General features: G+C 56.9%; 1 protein-coding gene across 1 annotated transcript in view; it reads right to left on the bottom strand.

Moving 5' to 3' along the window:
* ttn.2 (titin, tandem duplicate 2) overlaps positions 1-26,736 on the bottom strand; it is a 158,917-nt gene that overhangs the window by 71,500 nt on the left and 60,681 nt on the right. The window contains exons 95-152 of the mRNA XM_077617694.1: positions 23,601-23,669; positions 21,706-21,771; positions 21,565-21,630; positions 21,387-21,461; positions 21,197-21,235; positions 19,214-21,037; positions 18,514-18,564; positions 18,044-18,439; positions 17,646-17,924; positions 17,301-17,570; positions 17,070-17,209; positions 16,784-16,910; positions 16,147-16,413; positions 15,782-16,048; positions 15,391-15,654; positions 15,104-15,243; positions 14,885-15,011; positions 14,548-14,814; positions 14,001-14,267; positions 13,654-13,920; positions 13,159-13,298; positions 12,958-13,084; positions 12,310-12,452; positions 11,907-12,030; positions 11,560-11,826; positions 11,338-11,435; positions 11,075-11,243; positions 10,724-10,993; positions 10,372-10,638; positions 10,000-10,278; positions 9,506-9,914; positions 9,283-9,407; positions 8,929-9,195; positions 8,509-8,778; positions 8,132-8,431; positions 7,750-8,052; positions 7,499-7,686; positions 7,297-7,411; positions 6,930-7,217; positions 6,693-6,844; positions 6,466-6,613; positions 6,094-6,393; positions 5,642-5,929; positions 5,274-5,570; positions 4,950-5,136; positions 4,623-4,738; positions 4,250-4,549; positions 3,775-4,074; positions 3,580-3,685; positions 3,178-3,374; positions 2,780-3,085; positions 2,557-2,710; positions 2,196-2,320; positions 1,991-2,109; positions 1,378-1,558; positions 964-1,266; positions 384-875; positions 11-313 (exon numbers count right to left, since the gene is read on the bottom strand). Coding sequence (XP_077473820.1) covers positions 11-313; positions 384-875; positions 964-1,266; positions 1,378-1,558; positions 1,991-2,109; positions 2,196-2,320; positions 2,557-2,710; positions 2,780-3,085; positions 3,178-3,374; positions 3,580-3,685; positions 3,775-4,074; positions 4,250-4,549; positions 4,623-4,738; positions 4,950-5,136; positions 5,274-5,570; positions 5,642-5,929; positions 6,094-6,393; positions 6,466-6,613; positions 6,693-6,844; positions 6,930-7,217; positions 7,297-7,411; positions 7,499-7,686; positions 7,750-8,052; positions 8,132-8,431; positions 8,509-8,778; positions 8,929-9,195; positions 9,283-9,407; positions 9,506-9,914; positions 10,000-10,278; positions 10,372-10,638; positions 10,724-10,993; positions 11,075-11,243; positions 11,338-11,435; positions 11,560-11,826; positions 11,907-12,030; positions 12,310-12,452; positions 12,958-13,084; positions 13,159-13,298; positions 13,654-13,920; positions 14,001-14,267; positions 14,548-14,814; positions 14,885-15,011; positions 15,104-15,243; positions 15,391-15,654; positions 15,782-16,048; positions 16,147-16,413; positions 16,784-16,910; positions 17,070-17,209; positions 17,301-17,570; positions 17,646-17,924; positions 18,044-18,439; positions 18,514-18,564; positions 19,214-21,037; positions 21,197-21,235; positions 21,387-21,461; positions 21,565-21,630; positions 21,706-21,771; positions 23,601-23,669 — 13,791 coding nt within the window. The remainder of the gene's footprint in view (positions 1-10; positions 314-383; positions 876-963; positions 1,267-1,377; positions 1,559-1,990; positions 2,110-2,195; positions 2,321-2,556; positions 2,711-2,779; positions 3,086-3,177; positions 3,375-3,579; positions 3,686-3,774; positions 4,075-4,249; positions 4,550-4,622; positions 4,739-4,949; positions 5,137-5,273; positions 5,571-5,641; positions 5,930-6,093; positions 6,394-6,465; positions 6,614-6,692; positions 6,845-6,929; positions 7,218-7,296; positions 7,412-7,498; positions 7,687-7,749; positions 8,053-8,131; positions 8,432-8,508; positions 8,779-8,928; positions 9,196-9,282; positions 9,408-9,505; positions 9,915-9,999; positions 10,279-10,371; positions 10,639-10,723; positions 10,994-11,074; positions 11,244-11,337; positions 11,436-11,559; positions 11,827-11,906; positions 12,031-12,309; positions 12,453-12,957; positions 13,085-13,158; positions 13,299-13,653; positions 13,921-14,000; positions 14,268-14,547; positions 14,815-14,884; positions 15,012-15,103; positions 15,244-15,390; positions 15,655-15,781; positions 16,049-16,146; positions 16,414-16,783; positions 16,911-17,069; positions 17,210-17,300; positions 17,571-17,645; positions 17,925-18,043; positions 18,440-18,513; positions 18,565-19,213; positions 21,038-21,196; positions 21,236-21,386; positions 21,462-21,564; positions 21,631-21,705; positions 21,772-23,600; positions 23,670-26,736) is intronic.

Here is a 26,736-nt window from a genome sequence, read left to right as displayed (position 1 = left end):
CTTTTAGTACCGAAAGGGTTCTTGGCAAGCAGAGGCTTGGAGATGCAGGGAGGACCGGCCCCATACTTGTTCTCAGCCACCACTCTGAAGATGTACTCCTTCTTCTCGATCAGTTTGGGCACCAGGTAGCGGCACCCTCTAAGCGTTGAGGTGACGCAGCTGTATCCCAGCTCTATCTTGGAGTTGTCCTTCTTCTCCAGCGTGTAGTTAATGATCTCGCTGCCGCCGTCGTCCTTGGGGGGATCCCACTTGCAAATCACCGAGTTCTTCCTCACCTCTTGGAAGCAGAAGTTGACGGGCGGTCCGGGAGTGTCTGAGGACAAAGGAAAAAAAGGGGGTCAGGCCCTGGAGACCTACGCGAGGAGTCTACCCGGAGTTCTCACCCAGGACGTTGACCTGGCAGGTGGCCGAGGCGACGCCGTGGTCGTTCTCCACCTTGATTGTGTAGACGCCGTGGTCGGGGCGGAGCGAGTCTTTGACGATAGCCGTGGACTCGCCCCTGCGGCTGCTGTCGACGGTCAGCCGCTCGCCGATTGTCGGGTAGTCCAGCTCGTCCTCGGCCGCCTCCTCTTTCTCCTTCTCCTTCTCCTCCTCCACCTTCTTTTTCTCCTCTGCAACCTTCACCTCTCCTTCTTCTTGTTCTTTCTTGGCTTCTTCAGCCCCCACCTTGGCTTCTTCCTTCTTCTCCACCTTCTTTTTCAGCGCTCTCTCCGACCTCCTGCGCGGCGCCTCCGGCCGGATCACCTGGTTGTTCCAGTACCAGGTGATCTCGGGGTACGGCGAGCCGGAGATGTTGGCCACCAGGCGGATGTCGCTGCCCCGCTTCACGTCCAGGCCGGACTGAAGGCTGCCGCTCAGGAAGACCTTTGGAGCGCCTGATGACAAATCCGGACATAGAAGACGGAGCTGAGCGAGCGGGAATTAAAATGAGCGCCCCCCGCCCCTCCTCAGAGAGTTCCTCACCGACTGCGTCCAAGGCCTTGACAAAGAGGGTGGCGCGAGATGGATCGCTGACGCCGGCCGAGTTCTCCGCTCGGACTCTGAAGGCGTAGCTCTTGGCCTCGGCCAGCCCTCTCACGGTGTAGGAGAGCACCGGGACCAGGAAGTCGTTGCACCTTTCCCAGGTGTCTTGGCCCTTCAGCTGGCGCTCCAGGATGTAACCCATAATCTTAGCGCCCCCGTCGTACATGGGAGGTTTCCAGGTCAGCGTGATGGTGCCCGAGGTGGGATTGTGGGTCTCCACGTCCACCGGCGGGTCAGGAGGATCTGAAGCAGGTGCAACATGACTCGTCTCTTTTCAACGGGGCTTTTTTTCCCAATGTCGTCTGGACAAACGACCACGGGAGGTGATTCTCCCGGCCCGCTGTCAGTTCTTACGTTTCTGGTCCTGAGCGATGACCGGGTTGCGGAGCTCGATGAACTCCCCTCCTCCAATCTTGTTGACGGCCTGGACCCTGAAGTAGTACTCTCCGTTGGGGATGAGGTCTTTGACGTTCCAGCTGACTTTGTTCTCCCCGGACATCACGTTGACGTACGTTCTCCGGCCGGCCTCGCGGCGCTTTGACGGCACAAAACAAGAGGATACGGTAATCCCTCGGATATGGCAGACATGTGGGGTCACCCCTATTAGAACTTTCATTGCTGAGTCCTAGTAGCAAGAGTGGCTTCCGCTTACGAGTTTCAGTGTGGATTTTCACATTTTTATGGACTTCAAAAAAGTATACATCTATTTATTCATTTATTTTTTTAAATAATGAATAGTGGAAAGAAATTGTGAATAGTGAATTCGCGATAAGTGAAGACGCGGTAATCAAGGGATTACTGTACTCCGGTTCATTGGATGACAAAGATTCCATGAGGGACGCAAGCAAAGCAAAGGGAACCAACAACCGCATCAGCTTCACAAACTGACTGGAGGACCTAGCGACCGGCACGAGGGGTGCTGCCAGTCTAACGAAGCTCAAAAGACCTGAATGGGAGCCGTACTGACCTGCAGGACATAGTGAAGAATGGGGGTGCCCCCGTCGTAATCGGGAGGATCCCACGAGACCTTGCAGGAGCTCTTGGTGATCTCGGAGGCCACGATTTCCTTGCACGGGCCCGGAAGTCCTGCGGTCCAGAAGAAGGTTGCTTTGAAACCCGCAAGGAGAAATAGAAATCCACGCACGGCGCCGGACGGACGGGAGCTTGCTTACCGATGACTTTGACGTTGATGGTGGCGCTGGCCGCTCCCAGCTTGTTTTCCAGAGTGACTTTGTACTGGCCCGCATCAGAGTGGAGACTACTGGCCACCTCCAGGTGGCAGGAAGTGTACTCTTTCCTGGTGAGCACAAATCATTTGTTCACTTAGCAGGGTACTTAAAATGAATGCGTGGATACGTCTCCCACGTCTGCTTTGGACAGAAACTGTAATATATTCATCGCAAGTGTAAATAAGCAGATTCGATGATGGGAGGTCCAAGTTCACGTGTGAGAGAGGCAACATGTACGCTGAGATTTCTGGCCTGATGTGGCGCCGTCAAAAAGGATCAGCGAGTCCTAACAAGCAGCACCCACCTCAAGCCCAGGCGGTCGTCGGCCTTCAGCTCCTTGCCCCCTTTGTGCCAAGTGATTTTGGGCGAGGGCACGGCTCTGTAGGGAACCGGGATGTCCAGTTTTTCCGTCTCCACCACCACCAGGTCCAGAGTCTGGAATTCTAATGTGGGGTTGCCTGCGAACCCAGACCACGGCCGTGTAAGAAATACACAAACCGAGAGAACTCCAGACGAGCGGGACTCACAGTCCGAGTCTTTGGCGACGACGTTCTCGGAGATATCGGAGGGTTCGCCGACTCCCACCGAGTTGACGGCTCTGACTCTCAGAATGTACTCCTTCTCGGGCACCACGCCTTCCTGCACCGTGTACTTCAGCTCCTTGACGGGACGGGAGTTGACCTTCATCCATTTCTCCGTGCCAGCCTCGCACATCTCCACGTGGTAGCCGGTGACGGGAGAGCCGCCGTCCTTCTGCGGAGGTTTCCAGTCGATGGACAGGAATTCACGGCCGGCGGCGGTCACGTGAAGCTCCAAGGGAGGAGACGGAACGCCTGCAGAGGGGAGCCAAGATCACGGGTTTAGCCCACGACGCCAGAGGAGGAGGCAAGGACCACTTCTGGCTCTTGGCCTTTTCTCAACTCGCCTGTGGGATCTAGGATGCTCAGGATCTCGGTGGGTTCGCTGGGATGGCCGATGCCGGCCTCGTTCTCCGCGCGGACCTGGAACTGAACTTCCGTTCCCTCGATCACGTCCGTCACTCTGTACTTGCAGTCTGGTCCCGAAGTCTTTCCGCACTTCACCCAACGGGTTCCCAGCTTCTCCTTCTTCTCGATGGAATACCTGCCGCGGCCGTGACGTCTCGGTGAATGGGCCGCCAAAATTCAAGTTCACGCAAAAACAATTTGGAGGCGTTTGTGAGCTCTAACGTTCCCCCGGGAAACCGAGGGGGCCGTTCAAATGCTCTGGGAAGTTTTTCTCCCAATTGTACGTTTTGGTTGGCGTCTGGATTTTGTGAACCAAGAGGTTGCACGGTCAGAAGGGCTACCTGAGGATGGGTCGGCCTCCGTCATTCTTGGGCGCCTCCCACTGCAGGTCCACGAATCTCTTGGTGACAGCGTCAACGGCGAGCGCGTACGGCGGCCCAGGAGTGGCTGGAAAAACGCACAACTCCATTGACGATGGGGGTTCGACGAGCTGGAAGCGGATTCGCTGCTCTTGTGGGGCGGAGGTGACAACTCACTGAAGGTGTCCTTGGCCAGCGCCGAGTCTTCCAGCTCGCAGAAGGGGCCGACGCCCACGGCGTTCTCGGCCGCCACGCGGAAGACGTAGAGCGAGCCTTCGTTGAGCGGCGTCACCGAGTACTTGAGCTCTTTGACGGTGGTGTCCACCGCCTGCCAACCTTTACGCCGGACGTCGCGTTTCTCCACCACGTAGTTGGTGACGGGCGAACCGCCGTCGCGTTCCGGGATGCTCCACTTCAAGTCGGCGCTGTTCCTGCTGATGCCCGTCACCTCCAGCCAGCGGGGGGCGGAAGGTGGATCTGCGGAGAGGGGAGGTGGCATGGTGACAATCGGAACCGCACTGGACCCCCGGGGGCCCCGTCGGATTAGAGGTGGCGCATTTTTGACACTCTCCGCCAAGACGTCCACCTTAGCCCGATTAGGACGGTCTAAAAATGACAGGACGATGGTCGGTGGGTGGTTGGTTGGGCTTACTGAGTCTCTCCTTGCAGAGGACCGGGTCGCTGGGCTCGCTGGGTTCACTTTCTCCGGCCACGTTGAAGGCTCGCACCCTGAACGAGTACTCCTGCTTCTCCATCAGCCCCTTCAGGAAGTACTCGGTGGTGTTGACGCCCTCCGCCACGCGGATCCAATCTGTGGTGCCGCTCTTGAGCATCTCCACCACGTAGCCCTCGATCTTAGCTCCCCCGTCGTGTTCCGGCTTGGTCCACATCAGGAAGCAGGAGGTCTTGGCCACGTCTTTCACCGTGGGTTTGCCGGGTGGCCACGGAGGATCTGCCGAACAGATCGGCGGTTTACAATCGGAACCAGAGGTTTCCGGATCCGGCCGAGTCCAAAGTGTTTTTACCGATGGGATCTTTAACCAGGATGGGTTCGGTTTCCTTGCTCGGTTTTCCAGTTCCGGCCAGGTTTTCGGCGAGGACGCGGAACTTGTACTTCTTCCTGGTGGGAAGGCCTTTGACCCTGAAGAAGAAACCAGCGTGTGTTTCAGACCCTTGCGATCTAGTAGACCACTAGATGAGCCGCTAGAAAATATGTATGTACCACGTATCCTATCAAAGTTAGGTATATATAAGTGCACATCATTTGTTTTCAATTCAATCAATTGGTTTGAATGGCGCTTGTAGGATCCCCGCTACCCGCGACCCTTTTGAATCGAGTTTTCTCAAGAAACCTGTAGTTGGTGTCTTTGATGGGGAGCTTGTTGCATCGGATCCATCTGTCGTGGTCGGGCTCGTAGCGCTCCACCCAGTACCCGGTGATCGGGCTTCCGCCGTCCTCGTCCGGCTCGTACCAGCTGAGGGTCAACGAGTCTTTGGCGATGTCGGAAGGCTCCAGCTTGTAAGGGGGTCCGGGGGTGTCTGGAAAAGAGAAAAGAAAATCTCACTTGAGGGATTGAAACGGTAGTCTTCAACAACACCTCAAAGCTACTTTGAGTAGATGGTTGTGGTTCAAAGAGTTTCCTAGGGAGCAAAAACTTCATCCTGGGACTACATACCGAAGGGATATCTGGCAATGATGGGCACGTGCGCGGCCGGTGGGCCCACGCCAAACTGATTCTCGGCAAAGACACGGAAAATGTACTCCTTGAACTTGACCAGGCCGGTGGCTCTGTAGGTGGTCTGCTTGACGGTGGAGGAGAGACGGTGCCAGATCTCGCTGTCGGCGGCACGCCGCTCGATGATATAGTTGGTAATTCTGGAGCCGCCGTCGTCCCTTGGCGGGTTCCAGGCCAGGAAGCAGGACTCGTTGGTGATTTCGGAGATATCAAAGGCGGCGGGGGGGCCGGGTTTATCTGAGGGGGAAAGGGACTTCAAAACAAAGAAAAAAAACGGGGCCCGCTGCCACCGCGAGATTTTTGCCTACCCAGAATGTTGACCTCAACGGTGGCGGTGGCTCGGCCGCAGGTATTGGTGGCCTCGATGATGTAAGTGGAGCTGTCGTCCCGTCTGGTCTTGGAGACCGTGACGGTGGAGTGTCCCGGTTTGGTGTCGATGTTGACCCTGTCGTCAGGTTTGAGGACCAGGTCGGCCTTGGTCCACTTGACCCTGGGCTCGGGTTTGCCCGTCACCTCGGCGGGGAGTTCGATCTTGCTGCCGGCCTTGGCGGTCAGACCGGCGAGTAGCTTGGCGTCCAAGTGGATCTCTGGCGGCTCTGGAGAGGAAACACAACCCAAAGGTTCGTTGGGACTAAAGCCACTTTGCCCGATGGCAAGACGTAGCAAGGAAGGTGGCGTCTCGGCGACAAATGGGGGCGCCTGCAGTCTGCGTGGCGGCGCCGTCTCACCAATGGCCCTTCGGCTTTCCCCCAGATCTTACCTATGGGATCCACGGCCTGGATTTCATCCGTGGCCTTGCAGGGCCGGCTGGCTCCGAGTCGGTTCAGCGCTCGCACGCGGTACGCGTACCACTGGCCCTCGGTCAGACCCGTGACCTGCAACTTGAGCTCCGGGAGCAGGTCGCCGCAGGCCTCCCAGCGGTCGCTCCCTCTCTGGCAACGTTCCACGTTGTAGCCGCGGATGCCGCTGCCGCCGTCGTACTTGGGAGGTTCCCACGTCAGGAAGATGCCGTCGGCCGACTTGTCTCTCCATCTCAGGTTCTCCGGGGGGTCGGGGACGGCTGGAGGTCAAACGGGAGGGCGCTCACGAATCCGCGTTTGCCTCATTGCAAAGGAAGCGCTCGGGCACTCACTGGCAGGAGAAGAGACGTTGACGGGTTCGTCTATGTACGCCGGCTCCCCCGGTCCGCACTTGTTGCAGGCCGTGACCTTGAAGAGATACTCTTTGCCTTCGATCACGTCGGTGACCGTCGTCTCCAGGTCCTGGATGCCCGAAGCCACCTGACGGAGGGAACGGGTGGGTGACTCGGTGCGGCGAGGTGGACGTCGCCGCGGCCGAAGCCCTTGGAAGCTTTGGTACCTTGACCCAGGTCTTTCGGGAAACCTCCCGTTTCTCCACCTGGTAGCCGGTCAGAGGACTTCCCCCGTCGTGGTCCGGAGCTTCCCAGCTTAGCTGAACGTGCTGGCGGGTCACCTCCGGGACCTTAAAGTCTTTGGGCGCGCTGGGCGCAGCTGAAATAGAGCCCCGGCAGACAAAAGGCCATCAAGGGTGGCCCCGTATGCGGCTGGGACAAATAAATGGTCCGGTGTTCCCCACCGATGACGTTGACTTGGATCTCTCCGGAAACCGAGGCCACGTCGTTTTCCAGCTGCAAGGTGTAGGTGCCTTTGTCCGGGCGGACGCTGGGGGAAACCACCAGCTCCGCAGAGGTGAACCGGGTGGCCACCGCGACACGTTCGTCGGCCGCCGTCAGCTCCTTCTCCCCGAAAGTCCACTTGGCCACGGGGATGGGATATCCGGTGATGGGGACCCTGATGCCGAGCGGGTTGGGAACGATCACCTCCAAGCCGTCCTTGAAGGCGCTCAGGTCCATGGTGGGCGCGGCTGCGAATGGAGAGATCGCAGAGTCGCGTGAGGCGAGGCAACCATGGATTGAAAGACGGACACTCCTCCCCGCACTCACTGTGCGGGTCGTCGGCCAGCAGAGGTCCGACCACGTTGGATGGCTCCGAGATTCCGGCGGCGTTTTCCGCGAATGCTCGGTAATTGTAACGTGTTCCGTATGTGAGGCCCGTGACCTGAAAAGAGAACATAAGCCATGTACTTCATGTCTGGATTTGGAACGGAGTCTGTTTGACCGTGTGACGGCGTCCGGGTCCCGCCACCTTAAAGAAGAGGTCTGGGCACAGGCGGGTGTTGCAGCGGAGCCACTTGTCAGTGCCGTCCTCGCAGCGCTCCAGGATGTAGCCGGTGATCATGCTGCCGCCATTGCTCAGCGGAGTCTCCCAGCTCAGCTGCACGGAGTTCTTGTTCTGGTTCTGCCAGACTAGGTTTTGTGGCGGGCTGGGGCGCTCTGTTGGACACACGCGTACAAATGGAACGTGACGTCGCCATTCCCGAGGCTCCCGGGACTCACCGATGGCATCCATGATCTTGACGGGATAGGTGGCGGCCGTGGGTTTCCCCACCCCCGCTTTGTTCTCGGCCTTGACCCTGAAGATGTACTCCTTGTTCTCGATGACGTCGTTTATGACGGCGCTCAGCTCGTCGGCCTTTGTCACTTGGACCGCCGTCCACTTGACGGTGGTCCTGTCGCGAAGCTCCACGATGTAAGAGGTGATGGGGGAGCCGCCGTCCGACCGGGGCGGCTCCCAGGACAAGCTGCAACCGAACTTGGAGACGTTCCCCACGATCACGTTCTGAGGAGGGTCGGGGACACCTGAAGAGGGGCGGGCAAAATTTTCAACTACGGCCCACGTGTGCGACTTTGGCCCGCGGTCGATTCAATTCAGGCTTACCAAACTTGTTCTGGGCCCGGACGGGGTCGTCCGTCTCCACGAAAGGTCCGCTCCCGACTCGGTTTCGGGCGCAGACTCGGAACAGGTACATGGAGTCCTTCTGGAGTCCGATCACGGTGTACTCCGGACTCTCGGCGTGCTGGGTGGCCAACGTCCAGGTCTTGCGTTTGACGTCCCGTCTTTCCACCACGTACTCTATGACTTTGCTCCCGCCGTCGTCGTCCGGTTCGTCCCACGCCAAGCTGACTTCGCCGTCGGCGGTGTCGACCACCTGCAGGTTCTTGACGGGCCCCGGGACGTCTGGCGGGCGGACAAACAAGTTTTGGACCGGGTGGAAGTCTGCGTGCGATTTGCCAAAAGACGGCGGAAATTGCTACCGATGACGTCCAGGTTGACGGAGGCTTGACACTCCCCGTGTTTGTTGGTGACGACGACCTTGTAGCGACCCTGGTTGGACTTTCTGGGGTCCTTCATGCGGTACTCGGTGCAGTCCGGAGAGGTGTAGACGCTCTCCTGAGGCAGACTCAAGTCGTCGTACAGCCAGTCGGCCTTGGCTTGAGGGTACGCGCTGTAAGGGACCGCCATGACCAGCGGCTTCCCCGCGTCCGTCACGTAGTTTTGGTCCGTGGTCTTCATCTGGGGCGCCGCTGCAGGAGCGGAAAGGAGAGAGGGCCAAAGAAAAAGTCATGAAAATGGTTTAGAAAAGGTGGCCGGTCTGTGGACTAGAAAGCGGCTATCCTAAGCGGGTGGCTTCCCGCAAATACTTTGTCACAAAGGCTCAATGACATGTTTCTTACCTGCCAGCTCCAGCTTGGCCTGGGCGTCTTTGTCCTTGACAACGACCCTGTACTGGCCCTGGTCTCGAGGACGGATCTCGCAAACCTGCAGCCTGTGAACTTTCCCTTCGCTCATCATCTGGTATTTATCTCCCTGCACCACCGTCATGTTGTTCCTCAACCACTTGACTTCCACCCTGTCCTTGTTGAGCTCCACCTCGAAGACCACGTCCGAGCCGGGCGGCTCGAGGGCGTCCCGCGGAGGCCTGATGATCTCCACCGGGGTCTCTGCCGGAAGACCACCGAGATTTAGCACGGCCGAGACGAGCAGGAGAAGAAGAAGACGCTCCCCGGGGTGCTATGCGTGGCTCTCACCTTCAACAAAGAGCCTGGCTCTGGATCGCTTGTCCTCGACTCCGCACGCGTACTCGCACTCGTCATCCGGCCGGCACTCTCTGATGCGCAGGTAGCACATGTTTCCGTCCTTTTCAAATTTGTACCTGAAAGGAGACCAAGGTTATCCCCCCCGGCGAACATCACCGAGAGTTACGAGAGAAAGGAGAAGAGCGGAGAGGGCGCGAGAATCGAAGTCCGGCACCTGGGACCTTCTCTGATCTCCCGTCCGTCCTTGTACCACTTGACCCCGGCCTTCTCTTTGGTCAGCTTGCAGGCAAACTCGGCGTCCTCGAACTCCACCACGGTCTGGTCCTTCAGCTGCATGGCGAAGTCGGCGGGCGCCTCGCTGATGATCAGCTCGGCCGTGGACTTGTCGTCGCCGGCGACCACCGTGTATTCGCCCTCGTCGGCCAGCGTGCAGTCCTTGACGGTCAGCGTGTGCTTGTCCTTGTCCACGCGGTAGACCAGGCGCTTGCCCAAGACCACCTCCTGGCCGGCCTTCCACCACTTCAGAGTGACGTTGTGGCGGTTGACCTTGCACGAGAAGCTGACCGTCTTCTTCTCCTGGGTGTCCACGTCCTCCAGAGGCACCACAATCCTCAAACGCTCCTCTGCGGGCGACAAAATCCCACGTCAGGCCGAGCTAGCTCGACAGAGGCGCGACGTCGTCCGACGCTTTGCCGGCGTCTCGCGGACCTTTGACGAGCACTCCGCAGGAGCTTTTGGCCTGCTCCCCACGGTGATTGCTCAGATGGATGGCGAAGTGGCCCGCGTCGGCCTTCTGCGCGTCTTTGATCCTCAGCGAGAAGATGTTGTCTCGCTGGAGCACGGCGTACTTGGCGCTCTCGAAAATGGTCTCGCCGTCCTTCAGCCACTTGGCCTTGGCCCCCTCGTTGTTCACCTCGCAGTTCAGGACCACTTCCTGGCCTTCCCCGGCTTCCGTGTCCTTCAGCGGCGTGATGATCTTCAGCTTTTCTGCGGACCGCCGGCCGGGCGACGCGGGGGTTAGCCTCCCTCGTGCGGGCGCGCATCTCTGGTCTGGAGCCGCCCGTCGCTAAGTCAACTTACCCAGTACGGTGAGCTGGGCGCCGGCCCTGGTGGTTCCTATCAGGGCCACGTACTTGCACTCGTCTCCGAGCTGACAATCCCCGATGAGCAGAGTCCTCCTCTTGCCGTCGCTGGTCATCCGGTACTTGTCCCCGGCCTCCAGCTCCTTGTCCTCCTTCAGCCACTTGACCTCAAAGGTATCTTTGGAGACGGTGCAGGTGAACTCGGCCTTTTCGCCCTCGACCACCTCCACGGCGCGCGGCCTGGACAGGAACTCCGCTGCCAGTTCTGAAACACGTGGAGCGAGGTTAGTGGCTTGGCGGGAAGAAAAAAAATCAATCAATCAATCAATAAAAAGCAAAGGAACGCGTACCGTTAATCTTGAGGTTTCCGCAGGTTCTGACTCTGGGACTGAGCCTGCAGTTGTACTCGCCCGCGTCGGACATCTTCAGGTCCTGAACGAGGAGGATCCTCCTCCTGCCGTCGACGATGTGTTCGTAGCGTCCGCCCTCCGGCAGCTCCTCGTCTCCCTTGTACCAGGCCACGTCGGCGTCGGGCTTGGACACTTCGCAGATGAGCTTCACGCTGTCCGTCTCCATTCCTTCCACGTTGGACAAGTTCTTGGTGAACCTGGCCTCCTCCTCTGTCAGAGAAAAAGCACCACCGCCATCAGCCCGAGTCCGAGTAGCTTTCCAGCGGTCGCGGTCAGAGAGCGCCTTCTCACCGATGACCGTGAGCATGCCGGAGGTCTTGGCGGTCTTGGCGTCGCATTCGTATTCGGCCTCGTCGTCCATCAGCGACTTGTGGACGATGAGCACGTGCCGGCGCCCCTCGGCGATGATTTCGTACTTCTTCCCCTTTCGGATTTCGCTCCCGTCCTTGAACCACAGAACCTGCAGACACGGACGCAGCCGGCCGCCGGATGAGAGAGGGCCGCACGCCAAAGTGGAGCGCCGCGGGGCGGAGCGGCAAGCGGGACCAGCTCACCTTGACGTTGTCCCTGGAGACTTCGCACTCGAACCTGGCCGATTCCTTCTCCGGCACCTCCACGTCGTGCAGTGGCTTGGAGAACTCCACGCGAAGAGCTGCGTGCAGACAGGCGCAAGTTAGCCCGCCTCGGTCTTTAGCAGAGAGCTTCGCCGGGGTCTCCCCTCCCCAATAAACCGCGAGGAACGTTAGCGACATCTCTCCTGGTTCCGAGTGACTCACGTTCAACGTTGAGGAAGCAGGAAGTCTTGAACTCTTTGGCGGCACAGGAGAAGGTGCTGGAGTCGTCCGGGACGCATGCGTGGACTTGGAGCGTCCTCTTGCGTCCCTCTGCCAGCATCTCGTACTTTTTGCTCTTGCGGATCTCCTGTCCGTCTCGGAACCACTGCACCTCGGCGTTGTCCCGGGAGACCTGGCACTCCAAGGTTGCGCTGGACTCCTCCTCCACCGTCTGGTCCTCCAGCGGCTGGGTGAACTCCACCGGTGGCTCTGAACCAAAACGCCATCCGTCAGCGCGTAGGTCCCGCGTGGGTCCCGCCCGAGTCCCGCCTGGACTTTTGCAACCCCACCTTTGACAATGAGTCTGGCTTCCGTCTGACAGTCTTTGGTGGTGAGCCGGACCTGTCCCGCTTCCTCCAGCCGGACGTCCCGCAGTGTTAGGCTGTGGACTTTACCTTCTGACTTTAGCAGCACCTGCGGGTCCAAATGAAAGGGAAAACTTTTTTTTTCAGATGCGAGAGGAAACCGGAGCACCCGTGCGCTGGTTGCGGCGTTAAGAATGCCAAGGTGCCAAAATTGGGCGGTCACCTGCCACCTGCCGCCAGCGCGCCTAAAAATAGAAGGAACAAGTGCTGGCTGGGCAAAGCTGGCCCGCCGCGCCTGCCTTATAAGCCCGGGCCACGCAAGCAGGTGCACGCGTGGACGGATACGGACGGGGGGACGGCCGGATCGGGGGACGGACGGCGGACTCACCCGCTCGCTGGCCTCCAATAGGACTCCCTCCAGGAACCACTGCACGGGGACGTCCTCGTAAGACAGCTCGCACTCGAAGGCGGCCGTCTCGCCGGCTGTCACCGTCACATCACTCAGCGGCCGCGCCAGGCCCACCACTCGGGCTAGGGGGGCGAGGAAAAGACATCTCGGGTGAGGGCCGCCTCGGGGACCGACGCGCCTACCAGAACCACTCCCCCGAGAGGCGCAACCCGGGACGGCCGGGGAGGCGCGTCCCTTCCATAATAAGTGTAGACACACACTTTTTGAAATATGTACAGAAAAAGTTGTCAAAAGTGAGAATGCGTTCAAACAATATATAAACAGGAATACATCTGAAAGGACCACAGGAAGCGCTCAAGTACCCAGAAAAAAAAATAAAACCCAAAATCTCAAAAGTTTGAAAACAAACTGCACTCAAAGGCAAAAAGAAAAAAAACAAATGGCCACCCCTCCTTGAAAAAAACCCAAATAAACCCCAAAACCAGAAGAAGAAAAAAACCCGAGAGAAACCCCCAAGTGAGCCACTTTCCTAGCCTGGGTCCGGCAAAACAAGATACGAACGAGCCAAAGTTTGAAGCAAGCGTTAAGGCCCCGGCCGGCCGGGCCCACACGGAAACATTTTGTCACCTTTGACGCGGAGCTGCGCCGAAGACGTGGCGTTGGCGGCGGCAAAGTCAACTCGCCCTGCCATGTCCTTGCGGCAGTCGAAGAGGATCAAGGTGTGCCGGGCGCCTTGCTCCCTGATTTCCACGTCCTAAAGAACAACAAGTCACGAGAGAGGGCGGGGGAGCGCGGCGGGGCGGGGCAGGGGGCGGGGCGCGAGCTCACGGCGGTCGGCTGGAGGGTCTCGCCCTTCAACTTCCAGGTGCCGTGGAGGTCCTCCTCGGAGATCTCCGTCTCGAAGGTGGCCGTCTCGGTCTCGGTGACCTCCACGCTGTAGAGCGGTCGCATCACCTTGATGTCGCGCTCTGCCACGCCAGGCAAGAGGTTAGCGTTAGTACGCGGAAGACAAGGGAGTCAAACTCGGAACACATCCATAACTAGCATCTGGAATAACTTGGAAAGAGGCGGAAAAGTGGGGAGCAACAAAGTGGGGACTTTGCACTCCGTCCAAGCGTATTCAGTTTCTAGGTGCTTTCAAGACGTTCCCACCTTAAAAGTGACGCCCGAGGCTAAGGGGAACACCCCATCCCCCACCCCCCTTATTTAGAAGGGTGAAGAAAAACCGGAAGTCAGTCCGCGCACAAGAAGCGGTCCTCCAGAAATCCAACACGGTATCAAGACTGTCCGGAGGTTGAAAAGAGCATCGCAAGGATGACTCACCTTCAATGTTGAGTTGGGCCGCCGTCTTGTCGGTGGCGCAGTCGCAGCTGAAGGTCCCCTTGTCGCTCTTGGCCGCCTTGCGGATGAGCAAGGTGCGCTTCCTCCCGTCCGACTGGATGAGGACGTTCCTGGAGGCGAATATCTCCTGGCCGTCTTTGAACCAGCGCACTTGGCCGTGGGCCTTGCTCAGCTCGCAGGACAGGGACACCTCGTCCTTTTCGATGGCCGTGTAGTTTTGGAGTTTGCGCGTGAAGTAGAGGTCGCCCTCTGCAAGACGTTGCGGGTGATTGACGGCGCGTGCCCGCCGCAACGGCGTTCCGGGGCACGCCCGGGAGCGACGTACTGACCCAGGACGGTGAGCATGGCCTCCGCCGACTTATCCGCGGCCTCCACCTTGATCATGGAGGTGTCATCCACGGAGACCTCCTTGAAAGCCAGCGTGTGGAAGCGGCCGTGGTCGGCCATGTGCACCACCTTGCTGGGGTGCAAGCGCGTGCCGTTTTTGTACCAAACCACCGGGATGTTTTCATGGGACAACTCCACGCTGAACTCGGCCGTTTCGCGTTCCTTCACCGTCACGTCCTTGATGGCTTTGAGGAACTCCAGCCGGATACCTGACAGACGAGAGAGCGCGTTGACGCTCCACCCGGACCCGGGAGTTTGCCCAGAGCCCGCACCCGAGCTGCGGCGATCAAGATTAAAGAGGGCGGACCCAAGCACGCCCCAATTGGACTGGACTACGACGGAAGAAGCGGCGGTCCTCGAGACTAGGAGAAAACTGCGGCGTTTTCAGACTTAAAAGGAAGCGCTTTGCAAATACAAATAAGTACGTACAGGCATTGAAAGAGCCCATTTTTTTTTCAAGAGCCTAACCGCATCCCTTCCGCTCGGTACCTTTGATGATCAGCTTCCCCGACGTCCTCTTGTCTTCGGCCTCAAAGAGGTACTTGGCCTCGTCTTCGTACCGGGCGGATTTGACCACCAGGGTGTGTTTGTTTCCATCCTGGAGCAGCTGGTACTTGTCGTCGCTCGACAGCGGCTCGGAGCCTTTAAACCAACGGAAGTTCTTGACTTCCCGGGACACTTCCAGCTCAAACCTGGCCTCGTCCTTTTCAAAGACGCTCACGTCGGCCAGCGGCGTAATGAAAGAAACGGGAATCTCTGTCGACCGACAGCGAGGCGGTTAGCGAGGGGCCGGGGGCGTCGTCGGCCCGGGCCGTGCCACGCTCACCCTTGACTTTCAGGTTAGCCGAGCATTTGGCGTCGGCGGCGCTGAAGGAAACCTCGCCGGTCTGAGGCACCCGGCAGTTGTACAGCACCAGGGTGTGCTTGGCGCCGTCCTCCACGATCTCCACGTCCTGCGGACGCCCAAAGGCTTCTCAGTTTCGAGATCGGGCACGCGACACCCCCGTTTGGCGTCGGGGGGGAGGGTGGTGCGACTTTCACGTACGGGAGATGGACTCAGAACTTGACCGTCGAGTTTCCACTGGCCGTGCACGTCGTCCTCGCTCAGCTGCACCTCGAAACGCGCCGTCTCGCCCTCAAACACCTCCACGCCGTAGATGGGCCGCAGCACTTTGACGTGGCGGGCTGGCGTGGAAGAGGGCCCGCGATTTTAGCCGCAAATGGCGCGGAAGAAGAGCGAGGAAGCGAGGAAGAGAGGGGACGGGACGCATTGGGAAAGCCGCGAGCCAGGGCGCCGGATCTGGCCAGCACCGACTCGGGCGGGGTCTTTACCTTCGATGTGAAGCGTCGCGCTGGTCTTGTCCGTCCCGCAGTCGCACACATACTGTCCCTTGTCTAGGTCGGCGACTTTCCTGAGGACCAGCATCCTGCGCTTGCCCTCCGCCTTCACGGCGACCATTTTGGAGGGCTTGACCTCTTCTTGGTTGTGGTACCAGACCACCTCAACGTCTCGGTTGAGTTCACATTCTAGGACCACCTTGTCCTTCTCTACCGCCGTGTAATCCTGCAACTTGACCGTGAAGTAGGCGTCTCCCTCTGGAAAGTGACGGAGGGTCGGACACTTGGGACCAAAGACGACGCAAAGAGCGGGCAAAACAAAGACGGACAAAACAAACAAAGACGGACAAAACAAAGAAAGATGGACACAAGAAACAAACGTTACCTATGACGGTCAAGTTGGCCGCGGACGAGAGTCCTTTGGCCTCGGCCTTGATCTGGCAAGTATCGTCCAGAGTCACGTCCTTGAGTTCCAGCACGTGGCGCTTTCCGTCCACGTGCTGGAAGACCGTTCGGCCGGGGTGGATTTTAACGTCGTTCCTGAACCAGGTGACGGGGATCTCTTGGTGGGAGAGCTCCAGTTCAAAGCGAACCGTGCTGCCCTCCTTCACCGTTTGGTCTTTCAGCGGCCCAATCACTTTCAGCCTGATGCCTACAAGTGCCGCGTGGCGGCAGCCAGGACAGTGAGTTAGGCGACAGATCGGGGCGCGGTGGGTGCGGCGGCGGCGGCGGCGCCTGACCGCCACTTACCATCCACCGTCAGTCTGGCCTTGGACTCTTTGCCCAAAACCTCAATCCTGTACTCGTCTTCGTCGTCAAACTCGCAGCAGTTGATGACGAGCATGTGCTTCTTGCCGTCGTCGATGACGTCGTACTTTGCGTCGGGGGTGATGACGTCGCTTCCCCTGTACCACATGACCTTGGGGACGTCCCTGGTGACGGCGCATTCGAATTTGCCCTGCTTCTTTTCGGGCACGCTGATGTCCTTCAGCGGCACCACAAATTCCATGGGGATTTCTGAAGACGGTTAAAGGGCGACACACAAATCCACACCAATGTTGTCACCGGGCAGATCCACGCCAATCCCGTCACCTCTGCCTGCCCACGAGGAACGTTAAGACAAAGAGCGCGGGCCCCGAAGACCGTGGTGTCCGGACGACAAAAGCCAACAAACGGACATACAAATGGAGAGCGATGGCGTCACCTCACCGCCGGGGACAAAGAGCGCGGACCCTAAAGGCCGGCAAACAGAAATACCAAACAAGACGGGAGAACCCCAAGACCGCGACCCGCTTTTGGAATGCGCTACCCAAATCCAACTCCTCTGTCAAAGCAAAGCCTACCCTAAAGTCAGCACGGACGCTGGCGGGTGTTCCTTCGGACTTACCTTTGACCGTCAGCATGGCGTTGGTGACGGCGTTCAGCGCCTGGTAGGACACCTCGCCCGCTTGCTCCAGCTGACACTTGCTCAACTTGAGCCTGCGCACGGCACCCTCCATCTGGATGTCGCAGGTCTAAAGGAAGGAGGAGTCAGGTCAAAGCCCGGCCCGCCCAAGTCGATGGCGTGCTTCCACTGCTTTGTTTTCCACTCGTGTGAAAAGGTTTTCCCAGTCCAGGAATGGGAAATACGCCCGATACCCGGATCTAGCGGCTCTAGCGGGATGGGACCTTACCGGGGATCTGGTCAGAGGCTCCCCTTTGAGCTTCCACTGCCCCGCAATGTCCTCCTCCGATATTTTCGTCTCGAAAGCGGCGTCTTCCTTCTCGAACACTTCCACGCTGGTCAAGGGCTTCAGTATCTCCGCCTCGCGCTCTGCCGGAAGAAGTAGCCGTCCGTCAGGCCCAGGGGACGCTACGAGAGAGACGGCGCGCGGAGGACGGCGCGCAGAGGACGGCGCGCAAACCTCCTAGCGTGAGCTTAGCGGCGTAGACCCGTCCCTCCACCTCCACCGAGTAGTCCGACACGTCGTCGGGCTGACAGTCCTTGATGGTCAGCGTGAGGGTCTTGCCGTCCTTGGTGATCTCCACCTTGTCGGAGGGGGTCACTTCCTTGTCTCCCTTCATCCACTTCCAGTTGGGCGAGTCCTTAAACAGCTCGCCCTTGAAGGTGGCCGTGGCCTTGGGTTTCACGTGCTGGTCCCTCAGGGGCTTGACCAGCCAATCCTTGATCAGCTCTGCGTGAGCAGCGCGGGCGGTCAGAATCCCAAGACGGAGCGGAACGCCGACGGGACGGACGTCCGGGCACTCACCGGTCACTTTGACGTTGGTCGTCGTCTTCAGTTCCGTCTGGTTGGCAACTTCGCAGGAGTAGCAACCGGCGTCCTCGTCCGCCGCGTTCTGGATGGTGACGGCGTGGGCCAGGCCGATGACGTTGATTTGGAACTTGTTCTCCTGTCTTTTCAGGACCTCCTCGTTCTTCTTCCACACCACGTCCCTCTCCTTATTCAACTCGCAGGTCAAGTAGAGCGGCTGACCCTTCACGGCGGACATCTCCGGCTCCAACTCCTTGATCCATTTTACGGGGAGCTCTGTAAAGGAAAGAGAGAGAGAGAGAGAGAAATGGAGAAAGAAAAAGAGAAAGCTTCAAGTTGAGCTCCAAAGGAAGGAAGGATCGGAAGGTCTCGCCTCCGGTGGACGGTCTACCCACCTTCCACCACCAATTTGGCGGTGCAGGTGATTTCCTTGCCGGCATTCTTGGCCACGCAGGTGTACTCTCCCGTGTCGGACAGCTGCACGTCCTTGACCATCATCTTGCGGTCTTTTCCGTCCGAGGTGAACTTGTGCTTGGGGCTCTCGCGAAAGTTGCAGCCGTCCTTCATCCACGAGGTGACGGCCGTGGACGGCGACACCTGGCACTCGAAGACGGCGTTGGAACCGATGGACTCGGCTTCCTGCAGCACGATGTCCTCCAGCTTCTTGATGAACTTGAGCGGGACGGCTTTGAGCTTGAATCCGCCGAAGGGCTCCTCCGGCGGCGGGGTGCCCCTTCCGGCCGGTCTCAGGCCGCGCCCCCTGCCTTCGCCGGGCGACGGCGTCAGCTTGGCTGAAGGACCCAGGAGAGACTTTCAGAGGGTCCGATTCCCTGGTTAGGGTCCATCTGGCCGCCGGGCAACTTACCTTTCAGGCCTCGTCCTCTTCCTCGTCCCGCTTCGTCTGTCGGTTGTCCCTCTGTTCAGAGAGACGAGACAAGGCGTGAGTGACTTTGTGGCGCATTGCCTACTCTTACGTCAGGGGTCTCAAACGTCGATGGCGGATGATGGACCATGTCAACGCTTCTACTTCAAATGGATTCAATGGGTTTATTTTAAAACCAAAAAACGGCTTGGTTCTTAGATATGGTGATATCAGGAAGGCCCGCGAGTTTGAGACCCCTGTTGCCATTTTTGCAGTTTGGATTATCATGAATGTGTGGAGAAATGAGAGTGAGGGATGGAGGGGGGAGAGGGCGAGGCTTTGGGAGTGAATGGAGGGAGGAAGGGGGAGATTGAGTGTTGCACTGTGTTACTGCATCCAATGAAAAAAAAATGACGTCCGTGGACAAACTAAAGAGGGCGAGGGTTTGGGAGTGAATGGAGGGAGGAAGGGGGAGATTGAGTGTTGCACTGTGTTACTGCATCCAATGAAAAAAAAATGACATGAAGATGAGACGGGACACACATGGACATCAATGACATCAAGGCACCACCAGTGAATGGAGGAGCACCAAAAGAAGGATGGCGGGTGAGCGAGCGAGCGAGCGAGCGGTATGAAGATGGCAGTGAGTGGAGATGATGAAAAGGGGCGGCTCTTCACTCCGGCCCGCCGTTAGACGTCTCACCTCTCCTGGTGGCCCCGGGCGCTTCCACGGCGCCCTCCTCCCCTTCACCTTCCCAGTCTTGGTCAGGAACCAGTTCCCAAGCCCAGACCTCGTCCTCCTCGGGCTCCGCCTGGTCGTCCAGCCAAAAGTCCTCCTCGGTCATCTCCTCCTCCGGCTGGGTGTCCACCTTTTTCATCTTCACCGCGCTGGGAGAAATTTCCTTGGTCAGGGGGATGCCTTCCGTCCCGGGCGCCGCGGCTTCGGGCGAGACGCTTTTTGGAGTCCTTTTGAGCTTCGCGGCGACGGCCGTCTTTTCCGCTTCTTTGGGCTTCTCCGCTTTGGGCGAGGGGGTCTTCTTGAGCTCCACTTTCTTCAGCCGCTCTTCTGGCGAGGGGGCTTTGGGGACCTTTTTTAGGGTGACGGCTTCCGGGGCATCCGGCGAAAGGCTTTTCGGCGCCTTCTTTAGTTTGTCCACGGCCGGGATCTTTTCGGGTTCTTTGCTCTTCTCGACCTTGGGGGAGAGTGACGGCGCCTTTTTCAGCTGGATTTTCTTGATCTGTTCTAGGGGCGTCAAAGCCGGCGGCTCTTTTTGGTCTTTGGTCTTGGGGGTGACGCCCTTTTTGGGCTGGGGCGGTGGAGGTTCCACGGGAACTCGACTGGGAGTCTTCTTGGCGGGAACCGCTTGGGGGGGCTCCTTTACCTCCTCTGGTTTTTTCTCCTCTGCCGAAAGGGTCTCGGGCTTCTCCGGTTCTGGCTCCGCGATCTTCTCGGGCTTTTCCATCGCCGGTGGAAGGCTCTGGGGTTTCTCCGCCTCTGGCTCCTTCTTCTTTTCCTCAGTCAAAGGAGTCACGGACTTCTTCGGAGGAGCGTCCGGCACCTTCTCCTCTGGTCTTTCCTCCGGAGTAAGTGGTGGGAGACGAGCAGGCAATTCTGGCGCCTTCTTCTCTTTGACCTCCGACGGCAGCTTTTCGGCTTCGGCGCTTTCTTTTGAAGGGCGAGAGACGGGCTTGAGCTTGATCTTCTCCGGCTCCGGCTCTGGCTCGGGCTGGACTTTTGGAGTTTTCTTGAATTTTGCTGGAGCTTTTGCTTCTTCCTCCTTGGGCATCTCCTTCGGGTCCGCTTTTCGTGGCTTTGCCGGGGTCTCCTCGGCCTGCGCCGGCACTTTCTGGGCTTTCTTTGGCGGTTCCTTGGCCTCTCTCTCGGTGGGGATCCTTTCTGCCTTCTGGAAATCCACCGCGTCCCTGTCTGGCGCGTGGCCTTTATCGGCGTGTGGCGCCTCTGTGGCTTCCGTCGGCTTCTCGAAGGGTTTGAGCGTGACAACTTCCGGTTCCTCTTTTTCCGAGGGCAATTTTTTGACTTTTTTCAAGGCGGCAGCAGGAGGGGCTGGCTCCTCCTTCTTGGGAACCTTGGCCGTTTTCTCCAAGGGAAGGGCTTCCTCGGCTTTCTCGTCTTTGGGGGTTGCTTTTGGGCGAGTCCATTTGGACGGAGCCTCTTCTTTTTCTACTTCTGCTTTGGGCTTTGGAATTTCCAGCTTCCTCTCTTCCTCTCTCTTGTCTTTTGCCGTCTTCTCCTCTACGGATCTCCTGGTGGTAACCACCAGCTCCGATGCGCGTTCTTCATGCACCATCTGGATCATCTCAATCTGCGTGGTCTTGGTGGCCTCCCGAAGTCTGGGCTCTTTTTCTGCCTCCTCGGGCGATAGGGTTGGAATCTTCTTGAGTTGAACCTTTTCCAGCTCTTGCTCCACTTCCTCCCTTACGACCGGAGTGCTTTTCCTCAGAGTTGGAAGCTCAAAGGTCCCCGTCTCTTCCGTGGGGACTTTACCTTTTTTGAGGAGGGCTGGTTCTGGGGTAGCACATGTTCAAGTTACCAAAATTCAATACAGACAGACAGACAGACGGACAACATATCGCAGACAGCGGACTCCAGACGCCAAGACCGAGTCGAAACAAATACTGAAAACGCGTCCTGGTAAAAGTCCCGTCTCGTCGGAGTCGCTCCTACCTTTCTTGACTCCTGCCGGCGCCTCCACCTTGGTTCCACCTAAAGGATGAAAAGATCGTTAGCGGTCGAGCCGCATTTGCAAATCAAACGGACCGGAGACCCAAAGGCGACGGAAAGCTCAATCATGCAGACTACGGACGGAGCAGGGAATAAAAGAGAGAGCCTTTTCAGCGGGCTTTCAACAAACTACCTGCCACTTTTCCGGCTTTTTCTTCTTTCAAAGGCAGCTTGCTTAACTCTTCAGCCTTCACACCAGCTTTGGCGGCTTCAAGGGTGGAAGAAAAGAAAAGCAAATGTTGCCAAACCACAAGACCGTGCGTTTAAGACTGAGGATCCGCCGCCAGAGCGGCGCAAGAGTTCTGGGGTACCTTTTGGCGGCCGCTCGCCGTCCTCGGGCTTTTCTACTTGGACGGCGGCTGCGGGCGCTCGCCGCTCTTTGAGTACAAGGAAAGTTAGTCACAGGTGAAAACGTCTACTCGAGACTGAAAATCAAAGAGGCGACTGACTACCTTCTAGTGGAACGGCGGGCTTCCCTGTGGGTTCCTCGGCGAGCGGTAGCGGCTCCTGCGCCGGAGCTTGGAAGCCAAACACAAAGACTCGTCAGAGGCCACGTCAAAAACACGCGGCCCGACGAAGAGGTTAATGTGCTGGCTTCCGAAGTGGGTGCGATGCGAGATTTGCTCGACCGGAGAATTGCGGACCGGCCGGTGACCCGGAGGGGAGCAAAGAGTGTTGGGGAAGGACTGGTGGTCAAGTCGCAAAAACACGTGATTGGTGACAGGCCACCCATTTTTCGTCAACACCCTCACGATAAACTTTCCCATTCTTGGTTTCAAAGCGCCCACGTGAAATAGAGTCGCTTTGTGTCTTAGTCTCTTGGGATCCCTGCACTAATTTCTGTCTAATGCCGGAGTTGAGCGCCACTTGATTTACGGTGGACTTCCCATCAACGCCGGACTTGAGCGCTTTGTCCCGTCCGTCCTACCGCCTCCGGTTGAAAGGCAACTCCCGATCCGGAAGTGATTTTCGAAGCTTCCCCGAGGCCAAAACTCTCTGAACCCTCGGTAACAGATTTCCAGAGCCCACGTTTGGAGATGGCGGGGGACTCTCCGTCCCCCCGTCTTGGCGCTCTTCTTCTGGGAGGCCCGAGGCTCCTCGGGACGGGGAGGGGCTCCACGGTAACCCGGAGGCTTAAGGATGGCGGGAATGGTGACGTGAAAGCACCATCAATCGGCGCCAAGAGATTAGGACCAGACAGCAGGAATATTTGGGTTAGTGCGCAGAAAGGATTAGCAAGAAAAGAGGGTTTGCCGCTCTACCTCTGTCGGCCTCTTTCGCCGGCGTCTCCACCGTGGCGGGCTCAGCTTCTTCAAAAAAGACAAGGTTGGTACGCAAGATGTTAAGAAAGACGTTAGTATCTGAAGAGAAAAGGCCATGGATGTGGAAGCAAAGGACAGCGAGCGGCTGTACCTTTGTGGCCTTTTTCCCGTCCTTTAGGTAAAGACTGAATTTGAAGACTGGAGTCTTCTTCCCCGGAAACTTTGCGTAGGATTTTCTGAGACGGGATCTCTGACACTTGTGTTTCTGCTCTACTTTTTTCTGGGATGACTTTTGGCCTTCTTTGCTTTTTGTCGGCCGCCTGGCCACTCGGCGCCGAAGGTCGTTCCTCTTCGGGCTCTTCAGCTGCGACTCTTTGGGCCTCAGCCACCTTGTCTGAGGTCATCTGGACTGCTTGGACTTCTACTTTGTGCTTCACCACCAAGATTTGAGTGCTAGACTCCTGGCTTTCTTTCTGGACTGCAGCCTTGCTTTCTTTTTGAACTACCTGCTTCTTGTCTGGAACTTCTTCCGTAAGCTCTTTTGGTTCTGGGCTTATGACAGCAGTCTGTACCTCCTTGTCTCCGGTCACTTTGACCGCTTGCTCCTCTACTTCCTGGTTCACCACCAAGATTTGAGTGCTAGTCTTCTGGGTTTCTTTCCGGATGGTGGCCTGGCTTTCCTTTTTAACGATCTTCCTGGCTGGAACTTCTGCCTGAAGCTCTTCTGGCTCTTGGGTCACGACGGCAGTCCCCGATACCTCGGAGCTTTTGGTCCGTGTCGCGATGGAAGAAACCTGGACCCGTTCCTCCTCGTACGATACACGGGCTCGACCCTTTATCTCCACCTCAGAGGAGCGGGATTCCTCGACGAGAGGTGGCGTTTCCTTCGGGGGATGCGGTTCCTGCTCCGGCCTGACTGGCTTGGCTGAAGCACCGAGAGCGGGCGTCATAAGGCGACGCCAAGAAGCGACGACGGAACAACACAAAGAATGGTGAGACGGGGCCAGCGCCACCGCAACGACAACAACAACAACAACAACAACAAGCTCGGATGCTGTATTTTGAAGCCGTCGCTCTGCTGATACCTTTTTCTGGAGGAGTCACTTTCTTCTTTTCTTCCACTTTCAGAGGTGAAATCTTCTGAGCTTCTAAGCCTTGGAGCGCAGCACCCAAAAGGTGAGCAAGAAAGGGGGAAAAAAGAGGAGAAGATTAATCAGACGGCCAAGAGCAAAGCCTACAAGTGTTCTCCTGCTGCACGGAGAATCTCAAGCGCAACATTTCCTACTTGACGGCAGCTACGCAAACGTGCTTGCATGACAACAATTTTAACAAGAAGAAGAAGTCAAGAAGAAGTGGAATGCTTTGCTCCGCTGTACCTTTGCCAGACTCTTCCGCTACTTCCTTTTGGACCGCAACAACCCCAGAGAACATTTCATGTTTTGGCTCTACTAGAACCTTCTCAGGGGTCAAGAGACAAAGCCCTGAGGTCTCGGACCCTTTGTGGGGAGCCTCAAGAGCCTTTTTTTCTGGGACCCTGTCCTCACGTGGCTTTGATGGACTTTTGTAGGAGTCCCTTTCAAGCAGCACCCGTTCCTCCTTTTTCTGGGAAGCTAGGACTTCCTCTGACATCGGAGGAAGCACCTCTGGTACTTTCTCATGGTTTGGAGCAAGAAGATTCTTTGGCACGTTCTGACTTTTGGGAGCAGGTTTCTCTAGTATTTTATCAGCTGGAACTGGAACCTTCTGAGGTTGAGCAGGAGTTGTATCTGCTACTTTTAGCCTTTTTTCACCAGGCTCTTTTAGCGGCCCATCGGGCACGTGTGCTATTTTTTCATGAGCCTTCTCTGGTACTTTATGGGATTTATCTGGAAGCTTCTGGCCCGGTTGGTCATTCAGCTTCTCTTTCACTCTCACGGAGGCTCTCTCTGCTAGGTGGTCATACGGAAGCTTTTCTGGTATATTTTTGTGTGGTTTCTCACCAAGATTTTCTAGATCAGGATCAGCTATGACATCAGGTTTCTGGCCAAACTTCTCCGATACTTTATCGGGGAGCACCACTGGCACTTTGTCGAGTGTTTCGTAAGGACGCACCTCCGATAGCGTATCGGGAAGCTCCCCCGGTACATTCACCTGTGGTTTGGCCTGGACTTTTCCTGGTACTTTGCCAGGTTTATCATGCAGCTTCTCTGGTTCTTTAATCCCTTTCTTGGCTATATTTTCCGGGACCTTCTTGGGCACTTTCCCACGGGGTTTGCCGGGCTGACGCTCGGGTACTTTCTCAGGTACATCTGGTACTTTCTCATATGTTTCATCTGGCACTTGCTGGTGAAGCCCGTCTGTTATTGTATGGGTTTTATCGGGAAGCCTCTCCGCTACTTTCTTAGCTTCCTGGTGAGGCGGATGGCTTACTTTAACATGTGTTTTATCGGGAGGCTTCTCAGCGACCGTCTCGGGTTCACCATGACGCTCTTCTTGTAGCTTGTCTGCTACTTTGACAGATTCCCCATGAAGCTTCTCTGGAAACTTCTCATGGGGTTTTTCGGGTTTGTGGTCAACTTTGGGTGGTACTTTGTCAGGTTGCGCCTCTGCTACTTTTTTAGCTTTAGCCTCAGACCGCACGCCTACTTGGTCAGATATCTCAAGGGTTTTTTGGGAATGCTTATCCGCTATTGTCTCGGGTTTATCACTACGAGTGTCAGTTAACTTCTCAGGTTTGTCGTGAAGCAGCTCTGGGAGCGGATCACGTCTCCCAGGAAGCTTTTCTGGCACTTTCTCACAAGTTTCATCTGGGTGCACCTCGAGTACTTTTTCAGGTGTCGCTGACACTTTTTCAAATGTTGGATTGGGAAGCGTGCCTGCTGCTTTTTCCCGTGGCCGATCAAAAAGCTCCTCCGTTACTACATGGGATTTATCAGGAAGCGTCTCTACTACTTTCTTAGGAGTCTCATCAGGCTGCTGGCTTACTTTGTTAGGTATCTCGGCTAATTTTTCATCTGGGATTTTGGAATGCTTCTTTGCTACTGTCTGAGCTTTAGCATGACGCTTCTCTGCTACTTTTTCAGGCCCGCCATGAGGTCTTTCCGGTACCTGCTCGGGTACTTGATCGTGTATACTAGGAACCTTCTCGGGCACCTTCTCGACGGGCTTCTCTGGCAATTTTTCAGCTGTCTCTGGCACGTTCTCTCGTGGCTTCTGTAGGACTGCATCTAGTTTATCCGTTACCGCTGGGGGTTTATCAGGTTTCTGGAGTACTTTCTCTGGTGTTTTTTGGGGATGTTTCTCAAGTGGTTCATCGTGAAGCTTCTTCTCTCTTGCCGGTGCCATTTTATCAGGAAGGGTCGTTGGATTTCTTCCGCCTTTGTCATCAAGCCCCTCCGGGAACTTCTCAGGTAATTGATCACGATGAACAGGAAGTTTCTGGTGTGATTTGTCGAGGTCCTTCTCTCGTGCTACTGCGTCAGGCTTACCAGGAAGCATCTCTGCTACTTTCTCAGCTTCATCGGGAAGCTTCTCGGCTACCTTATGAACTTGGTCAAGGTTTTTTGGGGGGTGCTTCTCCTGTACTTGATCCTGAAGCCTCTCTGGTAGTGTATCAAGTGTATCAGGAAGACTATCTGTTGTTTTCTTCAGTTTGTGGCGAGGCTTCTCATGGAGTTGCTCAGGCATCACCATAATGGTTTTAGGAAGCTTCTCTGGTGCTGTTTGACCTTGATCAATCTGCTTTTCTATGATTTTTTCAGCTTTGTCGGGAAGCCTCTCCAGTACCTTCTCTGGTACTGTATCAGGTTTATCAGGAATCATCTCTGCTACTTTCTTTGCTTTATCATGAGGCTTCTGGGGGACTTTATCAGGTGGCTTAATTGCTTTTTCATGCACTGTTTTAAGAGGCTCGCCTGGGGCTGTCTCAGCTTCCTCATTCTTTTGCTCTGGTCTTTTTTCAGGTCTGTCAGGAAGCCGTTCTTTGACCTTCTCTAGTCTTTGACCATGTACACCATGAAGCTTCTCTGGTACCCGGCCAGGTTCATGGAGAAGTTTCTCAGTGTTTTGAACTGGCTTATCTGCAAGACTTTCTGCTACTTTATCGGGCTTTTCACGGCCAAGCCGAGCAGGAGGCTTCTCTGCCGCCTGCTCCGCTACTTTCTCCTCCTCAGGTTTATCTGGCATTTTCTCCCGAGTCACATCAGGGAGCGCGACGCTCGGAAGGCTCGGCGACGCCACGAC

The sequence above is a fragment of the Stigmatopora argus genome, chromosome 13 (genome assembly GCF_051989625.1).
Source record: "Stigmatopora argus isolate UIUO_Sarg chromosome 13, RoL_Sarg_1.0, whole genome shotgun sequence".
Classification (NCBI taxonomy): Eukaryota; Metazoa; Chordata; class Actinopteri; order Syngnathiformes; family Syngnathidae; genus Stigmatopora; species Stigmatopora argus.
Note: the sequence above shows the minus strand (reverse complement) of the source record. Positions and strands in the feature narration are given on the sequence as shown.